The 16230-nt window shown below is 37.9% G+C and overlaps 2 protein-coding genes across 2 annotated transcripts; one reads left to right on the top strand and one right to left on the bottom strand.

Moving 5' to 3' along the window:
• The first annotated feature begins 894 nt into the window (after positions 1-894).
• On the top strand, positions 895-2396 carry nudt2 (nudix (nucleoside diphosphate linked moiety X)-type motif 2). The gene is made up of 2 exons (XM_044122831.1): positions 895-1180; positions 1279-2396. The coding sequence occupies exons 1-2, from the start codon at positions 1054-1056 to the stop codon at positions 1593-1595; spliced, it is 444 nt and encodes a 147-aa protein (XP_043978766.1). The 5' UTR covers positions 895-1053; the 3' UTR covers positions 1596-2396.
• Positions 2397-4060: 1664 nt separating this feature from the next.
• ube2r2 (ubiquitin-conjugating enzyme E2R 2) lies at positions 4061-15402 on the bottom strand. Its single transcript, XM_044122833.1, has 6 exons — positions 14747-15402; positions 14336-14555; positions 11240-11326; positions 9925-10022; positions 9313-9447; positions 4061-8963 (listed from the first exon to the last, which is right to left on the bottom strand). Exons 2-6 carry the CDS (start codon positions 14516-14518, stop codon positions 8678-8680), a joined length of 789 nt encoding a protein of 262 aa, XP_043978768.1. The 5' UTR covers positions 14519-14555; positions 14747-15402; the 3' UTR covers positions 4061-8677.
• Between the last annotated feature and the right edge of the window lie 828 nt (positions 15403-16230).

Genomic DNA, 16230 nt, shown 5'->3' on the forward strand with positions numbered 1-16230 from the left:
ATGTGTATTTAAAGAAAAAATGCAATTGTGAGTGTTTGGCTTGGTGACATCACAATGGGGACAAAAATTAAGTAGCTCTCATAGCAACAGTAAATATTACTGATGAGCAACTTTCTTAGCTGTAAGTTGTACAATATAAGAAGATATAACAGAATTTTGTAAAGCCTTTTTTGAAAAGTTTTACCGTTTATGTCAGTAGAGACTAAGTCAGTAGCCCTAAAAATTATTTTACAATTTATTTTTTATTTTTTTTACAAAGACAAAATGATTATGAAGTTAATATTTTAAACTGCGATTGATATACTTTCTTTGTACGATCATCATAGTAGAGCGACAATCTTTGTCTATTCCCTCAAGGCTGTAGATTCTTACCTTAATAGCTGCCAGCATTTTCAAATCCAGCATGTTCCGTGACAGATGTTTAAGCTGATAGAGAATGATCAGTTAATAAAAACACTGATCAGATTATATCAGACTTGCTCTGTTGTATCTTTTAGAGCTTAAATTATACTCAAACCTGGGAAAAAGATGTAGTGTTAAAGTGTTTTCATATAGAGTTTGTTGATGTGTTTTATCTTGTTGTTATTCTTTCTTTGTTTTTTCTTTTTACCTTATTAATTTTAGGTTATTCCGCCTGTTGTTCAAAATTTTATTTTTGTCCCTCTTTGGCAAAAATATTAATTAAATTAATTTTGTTCATTTGTTGTTGTTTTTTTCTCCGTCTACGCTTTTTATTTAGCCTCATATAGTAACTTTTCATAGTCAGGAAATGTATTTCGACATTTTAGTTATTAATATTAGCAGGTGAGGTGAGACAGACTGTTTTACACTAGAGCCTATTGCAACAATACAGTACAAACCTTGAGTACTCCGAGCCGCTACATAGCGGAACAAATGTGTCTGTCTTTAACTGCAGTCGGACGAATTTTCTTGAAGCGCAGCAGGCTCACTAGGGCTCTCAATGGAAATATCTCTGAAAGAAAAACAGTGAGGCGTCTACTTTATCATTCCCGGCAGTTTATGCGGATGAAACTTTCTAAGACATAAGAGAAGATGGCTCTGCGAGCTTGTGGGTTCATAGTGTTTCGTCGCCTCGCCGGCCTCAACCCCCCTCCGGGGAATATCGAGTATCTCCTCTTGCAGACTTCCTATGGGCAGCACCACTGGACCCCACCCAAAGGTCTGCACAAAGCCTCGTCTGTCATTCGAACAATAAAGTACCACATTGTGTGGATGCACAGTTTGTTTTTTATTTCATCTTACATGTGGTCCTCCCAGGTCACGTTGACCCAGGTGAGGATGACCTCGCCACGGCTCTACGGGAGACCAAGGAGGAAGCAGGGTTGGGAGCCGAGCATCTGAAGGTTATAGACGGCTTCGTGCAGGAGCTGCGCTACGAGGTTCGCGGCAGACCCAAAGAGGTGCTGTACTGGCTGGCCGAGCTGAGAAACCCCGAGGCGGCGGTGACGCTGTCCGACGAGCACCAGGACTACCGCTGGGCCCAGCTGGAGGAGGCCTGCAGGCTGGCGGGCTACAAAGACCTGCAGGAGACACTGAGGGCCGCTCAGAGACACTTAGAGGCTCAGCGGGACTGAAACTGAGGAAAGATCACTCAGATAAAGTTGTTGTTGTTGTTGTTGTTTTTTTTAGGGTTTATGTTAAGTACTCTTCTCTATCTGTGTCTATAAATTCTGCGCTTCAATCTACTGAGAAGTGGAAAAGAAATGAGTAAATATAAAACGCAGTTTTCAAATGATGACTTCATGCATCTTTGAAATAAACGAACAGCTGCTATGTAACAATCCAAGTGACCGGTAATGAGTTTTAACGTTAACTTTTTCTTTCTTTTAATAATTGAAACTATCATCAAAAATATTTTTTTATGTTTACTGTTACAATCATCTCTTAATAACCTGGAACAATAACTTATACGACCTGGTCTGTAACGGGCAGCGACTTCTTATGCTGCATCTACGAATCTGGGTTGCGTTGGAAACACGTTTATCTGTATGTGATAGTATACTTTATGTACAAGTACTTAATTGGTTTTAGTCACACGAAGGTCCTTAAATAAAAACATTTTATTGAAAGAAGAAACTCAACACGGTCAGACCTTTAAGAGAAAAAGAAATTGTCCATATTATAACAACGCCTTATGCAGTTCACGGTTAATATTCGAGGTGCCAAGGCTCTTCATCCGACTCTATTGTCCGCTGTAAATATTTGATTGTACCACAAGGAGGAGACAAACACAACGCCACGAAGCTTAAAGAATATTTCAGCTTGTTGACAATTAAAAAATTAATGTTGCACAGAATATAACCATGCAGCTTCATTACTATGGACATATAACATGCAAGAAATAGTGGCCTTATTGAAAACAAGTGTATTTTTATTTCACATAGATGTTTCATCTCATCCAAAACATTTGTGTGTGTGTATAATGAGAAGAAAAAATATTCTCAAGATGCAACTGATGAGGATAGCCATGACCCAAATGACTGAAAATACACACTAAACATGAGTGGAATGTTACTAATGGTTTAACAAAAAAAAAAAAAAATTAAAAACAACATTGGGATAGCATTGAACCTGTTTGCCAATTTTGTTATGAAACTGAGTTGTGTAAGCTAGGTCATCAATATATTTCTATGTGTGTTTTCTCTATTTGAATCGATGTGCCAGTTTCAAATACAAGTTTGTTTTCAAGTGAATTTTGAAGCATTTTCTCCAGCATATTTGATCATATTCTGGTATTTTTGGGACAGAAGATTTACCTAATTTATTTTTATAATCCTGTTCTAAATACGTTATGAAACCACAACATACTGCTGTATGGTAAAATCATCTGGACAAACTTAGATTAGTCCCTCTACAAAATGTAGAGTATTTAAAGAATTCTGGAGAAATATATGTTCAATTGTACATTAAAAATATATTTAAATCAGGTTCTATCTTGTGGGATCTCTTTATTCCTTTTGCAAAACGTTTGGCATTTAAATAAGGCGAAGTTTAGAACAACAGATCAAATTTAAAGTGCAATCTAAAAAGGTCAAATCCTTAGCTTTTATTTCAGCATATTGTTATTTTTAAAAGTATTAGGTTACGTAGGGGGGGAAAAACACCTAATTAAAATTTTTGTACATATTAAACAAACAGATGAATGAGAAACACACAACAGTGCAAACTGCAACATTAAAGTTCATGTATAAAAATGACACAAGATCCTAACTTCACATTCAATTTGACTTCAGTATTAAAATCAAACTAGATTTTCCATGGAAATTTGTTCCATTTAAAATCTTTCAGCTTTTTGTCTGGATATATTAATTTTAATACTTTTTTTCCCAATGAGTTTCTTCATCTTTACACTTAAAGGGCAGAATTTCATCTCCTAATGTTACTGAACCAGTAGATACAGGAAATATTCACTCTAGGCTTAACTAGTTTGCTATCTATTGCTTACAAATATTTATCAAACCCCCAGATGAACTCAGAGCTATTCTCACTGCATTGGCAGTTTTATCTACATCCTTTTACTGTCACCATGTAATTACACAAAAGTTAAACTGAAATTAAACACTAATTTGCCACCTAATGTGGCATTTTGACTTCTATCACTTTGAAATAAAAGCAACTAATTAAAAATAAATAAATAAAAATTGTAGGTAAGTGAACGTATCATTTCTCTGTAATAAAAAGCACAAAGTTTTCTATTGAATAGCTTTTGGGATACTTTTTTTTAAAAACTATTCCTGAGTGTAGATCAGTAAAACTGGAACTGAAGGAATAATGCTTTCTTCCCTGCAATTGAAAACTAACGATAAAAAGAACAGCATTTTATTTTACAGACACATTTTGTCTGTAAAATGAAAATTACATGAAGAATTTTGTGAAGTGAAAATAGATTTCTTAATTGACACATTTTCTTCTTTAAATATTTTTTAGCTGATGGACAACATGAAATGAAAGCTGTAAAAATTAGTAAGCCCTTGTGTGCTTTGGAGCCATAAACTAACCATAAAAGCCAAATTACAAATGTAGCAGAAAGAGGCGACAGTCACTGATCAAAGGCCAACTTTTATTTATTTTTTAATGACTTTACAACTTGAACACAATAATTTTACTCTTGCATACTTTTTCAACTTTAGCCTGAAGACCTACTTTCTTCAATGTTTCATGTTTGATGATATTTAGGCTCAGCGGGGATAGCAAAATCATTTTACAATTAAACCCAACATTGAAGGTGGTTTGCAAAAACGGTAACCTCGTGTGAAATCTGCACCCTTGCAATAGAAGAAAAAAAGAAGAAAGAAAAACATTTAATAAAACAGGATGGACATTGTGGATGGGTCTGTCTTTCAGCATTGACACTGTGGAGTTTTTGGAGGGGATTTGTTTACTCTTAAAAAAAAGACATGCATTAAATTAATTAAAATATTTCAGATTTTGTGTGGGGCTATGTGTAGGGAATTTGGTGTTGTTTGTGTTTTTAATAGCTCTTGTCTTCCTCCATTCTACCTTATAAAAACCAACGCCAACATTTAGTTGATAACTGGGTGATGCTGTCGCTCCTACCAGGCTTTAATCACAGATCTGAAGCATTGCCAGGAACTGACACTTGGCTCTTAAGCAGATGTGGACATTTATTTCATATCCTTGAGAAAACCGATGCAGCTCTTTGGTATGTGTGGTAAAATATACGAGCGACCGCACCAAGTTAGCTAGCTTAGCACAAGCGGGAATCAGGGGAACAATTAGCCTAATTCTGTCTGAGGTCATGTCTCCTGCTCAGAGTGTAGTCCAGCACAGAAACCGAGTCCAAGTAAAAGCACAAGTTGTGTTTTAATTTCCCCAAAGGTACTCATTAGTGCCCCTTGTTACTGCTGGACAAAGCCAGACTTGTTTGTTTTTTTTCCTCTAAATGCTAAATAAGCTAACCAGCAAACAGCTAGAGCTAATGAGGTTTCCCCATTTTCTTTGCCATGGTAACTTGGATTTAGGTTTTAAAGTTTGGACGCTAGAAATTGATAATTCATTATTTTTATCACTTCTTGGATTTCACGAGCGTGTTTTTCAGTGGATTAAGGGGATTTTCCAGGAAGTGGTAACTTCTGTCCTGTACATTCAGTTGTACTACTTAGCAGCGAAGAAATGTCACTTTCTCTAATGAGCACATTTTTATGTTGGAAGGAGGCACAGAAAAGCTCCGGAAAGTTCTGTGGGCTTGTAAAGGTTGTGGATCATGATGCAGGAACGTCTATCTTCTAGGTTTTAGACAATTGATATCAGACCTGCAAATCCAGACAGTTGTTTACCCTTTTTTAAAAATGAATTTAAACTCAGCAGCAAAACCTCAGAATCACTGATAAGCCAAAACATTTCGACCATTCATTCCACACTGAACGTGATAAAGACACAAAATGTATGATGAACAACAATAGTAATTTTTTCATTTTTTGTTGGATTCAAAGCTACAAGCGCTATCAATGAATTTGCAGCATGTTTTCCGGTTTTTTGGTAGATGCATGTTAGTTTTAATTTTTCACTTAAATTTACATTTGAGTGGCTGTTATATTTGCAAGGTTAGAAAACACATTAAGATTAAGAACATTTTCAGATGCATAACTAGGGATGATAGTGGAACATCTTATTTTTTATGTTGGACTCAAAACTATAACTGACATCATAATACCTGCACAATTTTGTTTTTTTTTTGTTTTATGTTATAGTTTGTTGGGGGAAAAACAAAACAAAAAACGTGGAATCTGTCAAAATTTGAATTGGCAGAGCGGTCCTTATAGAAATCCAGAAGTTGTTAAGCCTCATCGTTCCATCTGTACTTATAATGCTTAGACATAAAATAAAAATTTGGATTTGGCAGGTCTGAACGAAATGAAAACTAGAAATTAGTTTTGGCCAGCGAAAACCTGATAGCCGCGTCTCTTAACTCTTTAGTGGAGATGATATGACCCAGCAGTCCAATTAAACCCACTTAAAATCACTCTTTCAATGTAAAAGAAATTAATTACTGCCTAAAAAGGGATCCGAATGGCTAAGATGATTTTCACTTCATAATATTATAGCTGATCCTGTGCACATCACAACATGTTAAACAATTCATCTTGGAGATATACAAAGTTGTTGCTTTTAAATCGTTAGCAGGGGTTTATGTTTGTGCATGATTGGGAGCGAGTGGCAAAAGTAGGCAATATTTAGTGACAACCAGAGATCTGTGGGCATCTTTCCAAATTATGTTACAGGTCCATTTCCAGAGTCTTCCTCGCTTTCTGTGGCCCCCCCAAAGAACAGGACCAGGAGAAAAAGCTTTCACTCCTTCAGCTTCACATTAAAATCCAATGGGTATCCTATAATAGATGTAGCTAAAAAAAAACAAAAAACAAAAGCATGCTTTTCAGGTGAGACCTCATGTGGGGTTTTTTTTGTGTCCGTGGCGTAAAAATCCATCCGTTTGAAATGAGCGCTCAACGGGACGAGAGATTCTTAGAACGTAAAGATTGTGTGAGATTCGTGTGTTTTATGTCAGTCACCTTGTGCTGTTCAGCATGTTCGAAAAGCTCAATACTAAGAAGGTCTGTTGTTTTTCTTAGTCCCTCGAATCTCCAGCCAATCCAGGCTGGCAGAAAAGCAAGGAAATAAGAGACGAGTCCTCTCTCTCTCGAGCTGGAAGTTTCATTCATCGCTCAGGTGACGAGAGTCTGACTGTATTCCAATGGAGGGACGTTTGGGTGAAGATAAAAAACTTGACATCGTAAAGAACAAAAAAAAAAAAAAAAGCTAAAAGTAAATGCTCTCACACACACACACACACACACACCCACACACACACACACACACACACACACAAACAGGTAACAGGCAATAAGTGTCTTATTTAAATGATTTTTTTTTCTGCTATTTAAACAGAAATACATTTTCAATTCTAATGAAGCAGCATCAAAGCACAAGTTTGAGTCACACAGCAAAAAATTATTATTATTTTTTTACTTCTTGTCATCAACTGCATCTCAATGTCTGGCTTGTCGAAAGGAGAAGTCCCTCTAGAGTAATTCTGATTAACTAAGCAAGAAGAAAACCCAAGACAAAGCACCCCATCCTGGACCGAACGCAACATTCGGAGGTTTGTGTGAACTCTCACATCAGAGGATAACAGAGCAATGTGGTCTGGTAATGAGCAAGAAAAGAACGTAGAGAGGAGTCGTTTGGTTCCGTCTTTTCTCTTAGAAGTGAAAGCCGACTGAGACCCTGAAGCTCGAATGGCTGAGATACGACAGAGAAATTGAGTTTCAATACCTTGCAAAAAGTATTCACCACCCCTTGAAACTCTTTTTTTTTTTTTTACAAACAAAAAAACCCCCACTTTGCATCCATTAAATACACGTATTCAAATGGCCCAGACAAAGTTCAGACATAAGTCCGGTTAAGATTCTTTGCAAGATAACTCTGCACTGTTTTGCTCCATCATTTTAAATCCCAATATATTACTGGAGTTTATGGTTGCAGTGTGGTATCGGCGATGGAGTATGGACAATTTTCCAAAACACTGGAAGACAATCAAGTGGAAGTCAAACTGAGAACTTTGAGAGACAGAGTCGTCCTACGCGAGAGTTGAGCGGACAAGCTGGCCAGCTCACTGATCGTCTAATGAGCCAAAGGGCCAAGATTTCCCCTCACCAGACTGTCTGAGACGCAGCAGGAAATATAAGACACAAGTCGGAGAACACACAGTCTCAACTAGGTAAATGGGAAAACAGCTGCAAGAAAACACACCATGGATCCAATCTCTCTCAACTCCAGCCAGATAATGCAACTTCTTGTCGTCAATTATCAGCGCCAACAACTTGTCAAACTCAAAAGACACCGCTGTGTTTCATTTTTTTTAATGAGTACCTTTCCACTGATGAAGTACTCATATACTAAAATAAACCTCTTTATTAGTTTTTCGACAATAGTGGCATTGTCAAGACAAAGATCGCACAAAGTTTCTTTTGTCATTTCAAACCTGGGCCAGTCAGACTGCAGAGGGCATCCATGAAGCAGACTGAACTGTGCCAGCACTGAAGAGCCAAAGCGAAGGGACAAAGCAAGGATGAAGAGTAATCAAAGTTTTGTGAGAGTAATAAAAATACGACAGGAACTGGTATAGCATGGAAATTAAACCAGATTGGTGATGCAAATATTCAAGAGGACGGTCGTCTAGTTTGACGTTTGCATGCTGAGACGGAGGATGAAACATGACTGAATGCTTGATAAATCTAAAATATTGAGTTTTAGTAATATTTTTAAGAATTTCCTATACTGGGCTGGAATAATTTCTTTACTCAAACTTTGCTAAACATTAGACAGAGTGCAAGGTGTTGTTAAGGCAAACGGTGAGAACACCAAACTCTGACTTTAAGTGGAAATAGCGCCAACAAACATCTGTTGCAAAGTTATTGTTTCTTTTTTTTTTTCTTTTGACAGCGTGTGAAAACATTGACTCAATCAAACTTGTATCGGTTTAACAAATGATTAAACGTTTTGGCAGTAGACTTTTGACCCCACTGTTTGTGCAAACACATGCACGCGCACACACACACACACACACCCGCGTACTCTGAAAAATGAAGGACGACCGCAGGACTACATTGGCAGGGAGGATTTATCGTCCAGATCATCATGAGTCTTCGTTGCCAGAGTCGTCCTGGTTGTCATAGTGCCTGGTGGATGTCCCACCGTCCTCCAGGCAGCTGATGGCCCCGGCCTCGCCCACGGACTCCATCTCGCTCTCGTCTTCGTCCTCGTCCTCCTCCTCCATGTCGTCGTCGTAGAGGTCGTCGTAGAGCAGGTCGGAGCTGCTGTCCTGAGAGGGGACCCGGGTCTGAACGCAGTACTCGTCCAGCGTGGTCGGCACCTTCACGCCGTCCCGCTCAGCCTCCGCCGCCGTTGACAACACCTGCTTCCTGCAGGTGAGATGGCGGGGGCGGGGGAAAAATAAAAAATAAAAAAATCAACGAAGAATGTAAAAAAATGTTGAGCTTAGTGTTAGCCTTAAAAATACAGGTTTAAACTTTCCTCCTGGAAGACCCAGACATAGAGAAACCTGACAAAAAGGTGAAACACTGAATATTTTTTGCATTTTCAAGAAAGTAAATTGTGGGGGGGGGGTTTTCGAAATAAACAAAAAAAAAGCCCACCTTAAATAGTTCCTGCTGTGTGTAATGAATCTAAATAACACCTGAGATCAATGTTTTGAAATGAATCACTGAAGCAAAGCAAAGGCACCCATTTACAGCCACCGCAGCGCGTTACCTTATAATCTCTGCATACTCTTTATCTTTGCCTTTGCTGTCCCTCCATTTGCGAAACATGACCGAGGCGTCTACATTGGCTGGAGAGAAGGTGTTGGGCTCGTTGAGCAGAGAGATCACACTGAGCAGGATGGTCCTGACGGCAGAGAGAGCACAGCAACATGTGCACACGGTCAGATCTCAGATTGCATCGGCACGGTCAGAAACATTATGCTCATCCTGCCTCCCCCATGTGGCTCAATTACACGCTACCTCCGCTCTGCTCAAGTTCCCAAACACGGACTCAGCAGTTTCCCTCAGTGATGTGAATCCTGCTGACGTGCTAAATTTAGCAGTTATTCAACAAAGCTGCACTACCAGTGTGTGTCCCTCCCCCTCCCTTTTTTTTATTTAGAACAAAGCCTTGTGTTTTCTAAATTAGCATCAAACTGTCATAAAATGCATGAGAGATTGAAGATCTCTAGACTAGAAGACAAGTGGGGCCTCTGTTTCATTTTTGCTCTTTATGAGATGAACAAAATAAACAGTTAATCCTTTAGGGATTACAATGCTTTAAAGTGTACAACAAAAATCACCGGACGTCCCGTGTTGCAGAATGTTGCAGAGGGAATACCTGACGTTCTGGGTGGGGTTCCACCTCTCAGACGGCAGCTCCCCGCTCTGGGGGTCGTCGACCGGGGGGTGCAAAATGGAGATGCACACATCTCCGTTCTGGAGAAACAACAAATAACACACACATGAGAAATGCTATAAATTTTTTTTTTTTAATCAAGAATAGATTCTACTGACATGTGTCATTAAAATATGACAGATATTGCTTTATTGTTTTTGCCTTCCTCTTAATCCCTCATGAGCTCCTGGCGGTGTTAATGCTCGACACAAAAATGGCACCAAAGTCACATTTGTGCACTTATTTTGACTTTTTAAAGGCAGATGTCTTTAGGTTTTGATTCAATTAATAGGCTGTTGGAGTTCAAATACAAGTCTTAATCTTTTACCTTCTATTTTTTTTGTCTCTCTCTCTTTCTCTCTCTCTTGCTCCTGTTTCTTCTTTTTGCATTTTGAAGCTCAACTTACAACCTGTTTGAGTTACGTGATTATTGGATTTTCATTGCAGCACAGTTTACTTTTCCTAAGTCCTTAGTAAATTCGAGTGAGGCTGGGGGATTATCCTCATGGTGTTTTCCGACAAGATGAATGAGGAGTGCTTAGGAAAAAAGAAAGAAGGTTTTATTTTACTCTCTTTTTACGACAAAAAATTCAATCTGCGCTCTGAGGGCCGATCACAACACTCATTTTACTGAAGCACAGCTGTGGTTTAGCGCTTCAGCCTGGCTGTGTGATAGTCTTCTGTGGGACACGCAGTTTTTTCATCAGCTATATTTCTCAGAAAGGAATATAAACTTGCATTGAACATAATGCAACGAACAGAATGTCACATAGAACAAAACCAAAGTGGCAATACTTGAACCACTAAATCGATTTCCATCCTAGATCGTTGCAAAGTTTACATGCACCTTTTGTGGAGCAAGATAACAAAATCTCATCAATTTCGGTCCTTAAACACTTAGCATGAACCTTCTTTTTGCTGCAAATGACAACTGTAAGTTGTAATAAGTCTTCATTTTTTATGGCTAACGTCACATATTTAGAACCCAACAAGGAAATCAGACATAAATGCCACCCTCTTATTTATCCCACCTGAAATCTGTTTGAGGAGAATCAGTATGAAAAAATTTTTTAAAAATCAGATATTGATTGAAACAAATATTAACCAAAACACTCTTATTACCTAATGCATGCACAGGCTGTCACTAAAACGTGTTTTAACCACTGTGAACCTTATTAAGGACACAACAACTTTAGTCCAATAAACTTTAAAGGCAACAAAAGTGAGCATTACATCCCGATCAGTCGAAAGCTCTCACCTCGTAAATATTTGGGTGCCACATTTTGGTGAGGAAGCGAAACGTAGGAGGGGAGTATGGGTAGTCAACTGGGAACTTGATGTGAGCCTGGAAGAATAAACAGAGAGAGAGATTTGATGTAGATTATGTACTCTTGAGCCTTTGCTGGGACCTCAGCTGTACAGGCTCAAATGACGGGCGACTTTATCCTTAAAGTAAATGTAGTCCAGCGGAGTCCAAAAAAAAAAAAAAAAAAATCACTTCTATTGATAAAGGGAACACAAGTTACTATTTTACTCTACAGTATGAAAAATGTGCTGGCTGCTTTAAGGAAGACCTTAATACAACTGAATTGTGACAATTCAGCAAAGTGTTCACTTTGCAAGTCGAACTAAACTGCTTCATTACAAAATGGTAATTTTTGAGTAAAATCTTATACTTCAAATGTTGACTTGGAGTAAACTTCATACAGTAAATCCCTTTCTGTCCCGTTTTCATCAATTCTGTCCCTACCGAAGAAAAACGTCCCCGCAGCACGGCGCTGCCACTACCGTGCTTAACTTTGAGGATGATGTGCAGTGCTTGCTTTGCTCTTCAATAATGACTTTCTTTAGTGCTGTAATAAATCTGCTGTTTACTAAATAAGTCATCTTAAAGTCAATTTGTTACATGTTTATTTTTTTATTTAGGGGCATCACAGTAAAGCGCTTTTCGGGATCTGTAAAAAATGATTTTTGAAAAGAACTCATATTGCTTCTCTTCATCTGTGCACTTCGATTGTGCACTTCCTCGTCCTAGCTTATCACAAAAAAATGCCAATAACGTACATTGGTTTAGAAAAGTTCAAGGGTTATGAATAGTTTTGCTATTCACTGTAAGTCTGGTTCAGTTTTTTTTTTCTCAGTTTATCACTGTGCAGTTATTAAGTGTTATGCATGGGAGCCTCAAATTAGCTGCATGCCTGTCAGATAAGACTAGCGTCAGTCCACAGCTAATCACTGAACTACACCACCACGGCCATGTTTTAGCATGAATATAAATATGGCCGTAGATTGGCAGGAGTTTTACAGATAGAGTTGCGTTTTTTTATTTGCTTAAAAGCATAAGACGAGCACAAAACATTAAAATCAAAACCAAGCTTTTATCTTATTTTACAACAACTGTCTGTATGTCCTTTTTACAACCCCATGTATTTGTATTTAGTACATATTTGCCAAAAAACTAAAAATAATTTGATTAAACCTTTGATTGTACAGGAACCGCCACAATTATTTTCAATGATAGACAGTCATGAGGGGGGGAAAATTTTTTTTTATTTGTGTCAGTTAAATAAAGATGTCAATAAAAAAAACAAATAATAATAAAATAAATATGCAGGTAGGATCAGTGTTTCCTAACCTTGATCTTGGGGGGGGTACACTGCCCTGCATGTTTTAGATGTGTCCCTGTTCCAGCACATTACCTCAACAGCCTGTCATCACATTCTGCAGAGACATGTTAGTCATGTTTCAATTTAAAAGATCAGGAAAATATCAGGTCAGGTATATCAGGAACTCTGAATACCTCAAACAGTAGCAGAATTACACCTTTGTTGACATGTGAATGGCTTGCCGTTTCTTTTTCTAAGGTTCCATATATTTTTATGTGTGAAGAGGTCATCCAACCACAAAAGATGTCATCAAACACGAGCAAGTGGCGTGTATCAACAAACATCAAGGTTTAATCTAGTTATGGTCATAAAATCCCTAAGATTTTTCATCATACCCGTCCTACACTTTAAAATCCGTGACAAAGATCTTGAGTGCCCCGAGTTCAAGCATCAAATTAAACCAAGTTACACATTTTTATTTCAATTCATATCAAAAATACCTTACTGATCCCAAAGAAAAATTAATTCCAATTTGTTTAAACTCTCCGTTTAAACAAAGATGAATCTTTACCCGAATATGTTCAAATTGTGGTATTCTGACTTGCGGTTATTGATATTTGCTTTTACATAACATTACACTGATTTGTGTCTAGTGAGAACTCTAAATAGTAAGTAAACATAGTTTCCTAGCCTAACAAACAGTGCTTCTACTTACTGAAATATTTACGCTCAACCACAGTATCCATCTTTAGCATCTATAAATCTGGATCCTCAGCTTTTTTCTAAAGCTTCTCTTGTTTTTATCTGCAAGTGAGCTATATGCGAGGATGGGGAAGTATTGTACGAAATTTAAAAAAGGCAGGGCAAAAAAAAACAAACAAATTATTTGACCTATTTTGTATACCCGTTGTAAACTCCAGCTACACCTGCATGAACGCAACCTCACACAAACTCATGTCTGACCTGCATCTTCTGTCTTTCATCCGTCTTTTGAGAAAAAAGACAGATGAGGAGTCTAATCTTGCCCTTCTCTCCTACTCGTTCTCTGTGCTGAAGTACCATTTATAGCGGTCACCAAGCCAAAAATAGCTTTCTGAATTACAACCACCATCCAGTGATGAGGAGTGGAGACTGAGAATGGAGCCAGAATTAATGACTGAAAAGAAAAAAATCGACTTGCAGAAGAGGTCAGAAGAAGCATGAAAACGTGAATTATACTTTTTAGATCTCTAGGATGGACAAATAAATTCAAATGGTCATTGCGATATTAACTTGGATTAGATGGATGACTATATTTTAAGAGCCTTGCATTCACACTCCGCATGCAAATGTGTTTTATTGCCATCAAGATGCTAAGCTCAAAGTTTTAAAGACATGAAGATGGTGGAAGAGAAAAAGAAAAGCAAAGAAATTGAGGTCTAGCGTAACCATTATCTTCTTTAACGTAAAAGTTATTTTAGGTGCTCATGCATAACTTTGATATTTCTGAATACATATTTTGGACAATTTGAGAAATACTAGCAATTATGTTTTTGTTAAACATCGGAAAAGCAATATTGTTTGCTTTTCCTCTTTTCACTTTTATCATCAAGATGTTCCCACCGCTTCTGTACCCTTCAGCATGATAATATGACAACAAACTTAATTATTACCATTACATAGTAATATCACAACCTTGCAAATACTGCATTCAAGCAGCTCTTTGCGATAATGAGTGCAATGTGACCATATGTGCAGATTTCTCCCACCTTGAAGTAGCCTCCTTCATACAGAGTATTGGGCGGTCCGAAGATGGCCACTTCCCAGTTGTAGAGGTCAGACTCCTCAACTAGGGTGATGCGGAAGCCCTCCACCGGCTGCTCCTGCAGGGACTTCAGCTCCATCATCAGGGCCTTCTGAGAACTAGGGGTTGCCTGTTGGGCCATGTTCATTCCACTTGTGACACCCAGGGGCCACAGATCAGCAAACCTAGAGACAATTCAGAAAGATCATGAGACGGACCATGAAGGTAAACTGAGTCACATCTTTTTTTTAACAGACAAACCAAAATGCTACATCAAGAATTAAAATACAAACATGCTATGTGGCCTGTCAAGCTAGGTTTCTTCTGAGGCCCTTAAAGGTAGAACTGCAAAGTTTTTTTAAAAAAAAGTGTTTACCTCTGCCTTGAACTATACGTTTTCGTTTGCTCCCAGCTGAAACCTGAAAGGTGAACTCATTGGCTGGCCATGCTAACGTCGCTGTGTGTGGACAACAATAAGTGGAGCAGTGGATTTCCTCCGAAAGCCTGTGGCTGCTCCTCGTGTTTTCCAAATTCTTTTGTGTTGCCAGTGTTGACAGTTGACATGAAGAAGCAAGTCTCAGTGGAAGTCACCGTCTCCCGCGGATCATTCCCGGGCTCAAAACCGGGGTTTGGCTGTCCCCGCCATCTCCCCGAGCTACTGGTTCGGTTCGAACAGGCTCTCAACTGACCCCTGCTTGTTTATGTTTGTTTATCTGCGCTCCAGCAGTCTCAACTTCTCCACACGTCAGCTATAAACCCCCACCGAGCAACTTCGTACAAACGGAGCGGGTTTTCTGCCGTCTGTCGTCCCCTCCGGCACGGCGGTGAGATAAAAACACGCAGGAACTCGAGTCTGTGGTCAGAGACAGGACAGCAAGTAGGAGGGTTTTTTTACACTCGCGAATTACACTGGCTTTTATCGATTTTTATTTTCCTCCCATCGATGCTTCCGGCTATCATTGCGCGTGTCTGCAGAACGTAATGCGCGTACACAGTGACGTGCGCGTACCCAAGGTAGAAAAAAACAGTTTGTTCCAAATTTCATGAACAATTTCAGAAAGCACTTATAATTTTTTGTATAATAATAATAATAATAATAATAATAATAATAATAATAATAATAATAATAATAATAATAATAATAATAATAATAATAAATATTGTATAAAACTGAAAACAGGAGTAATTAGGAACAAGATCTTGTTCACATGACAATTTTTTAATCATAAAGCTGTTTTTATTATCTTTGAAAAACACGTTTTCCAGCATTTTATAGCTAGAAAATTTATATTGGTCTTAAATAAATAATAATTTCTACAAGTTTGACAACGTGAATAGAATATCCAGGTGATGTTAAATAAAGTGTTTTACATTTGAGCTATCATGGGTATCACGATTAATTTTAAGCCCTTAAATCAGCACTTTTTTGGATAATACAGCAATCCAAACCTTGCTGTACATTTTTTTGTACTTTAATATGTTACATTAGAAAAAGCTTTAGAATAATCTTTAAAAATGGTTTTTTGTTACATCCCAAAAACGTCACTACACTTCAGGGATCAGAACCAAAATATTTATCGTATAAATTATCAAATGTAATTAAAATAAGTATAGCGAATGATTGCATTGCTCGGGGTTATTGGCTTTTAATTGAGTTTCTGATATTATTGTGAAAAACAATTCTTGAAATATGCCTAATATGTCGCTCTGTATAATAAATTCACATCTTAGGAGTTTCACCTGAATTAAATTAAATTGAATTAATGAAACAAATTGATTTTCCGATCATAATGTAAGTTACTAAGATGCACTTCTACGTAATAAAAAAATGGTTACCGTCCTTGTTCAGCTGGTTATGAA

The sequence above is a fragment of the Gambusia affinis genome, linkage group LG07 (genome assembly GCF_019740435.1).
Source record: "Gambusia affinis linkage group LG07, SWU_Gaff_1.0, whole genome shotgun sequence".
In the NCBI taxonomy this organism is placed as follows: domain Eukaryota; kingdom Metazoa; phylum Chordata; class Actinopteri; order Cyprinodontiformes; family Poeciliidae; genus Gambusia; species Gambusia affinis.

Bases quoted from the DNA above. Each gene is read 5' to 3' on its own strand.
- nudt2 (XM_044122831.1), top strand. From the start codon at position 1,054: ATGGCTCTGCGAGCTTGTGGGTTCATAGTGTTTCGTCGCCTCGCCGGC. The intron at 1,181-1,278 runs GTCTGCACAAAG...TGGTCCTCCCAG, and splicing joins CCACTGGACCCCACCCAAAG to GTCACGTTGACCCAGGTGAG.
- ube2r2 (XM_044122833.1), bottom strand. From the start codon at position 14,518: ATGAACATGGCCCAACAGGCAACCCCTAGTTCTCAGAAGGCCCTGATG. The intron at 11,327-14,335 runs GTGGGAGAAATC...TTATTCTTCCAG, and splicing joins ATGAAGGAGGCTACTTCAAG to GCTCACATCAAGTTCCCAGT. The intron at 9,448-9,924 runs GTATTCCCTCTG...CTCTGCCGTCAG, and splicing joins AACCCCACCCAGAACGTCAG to GACCATCCTGCTCAGTGTGA.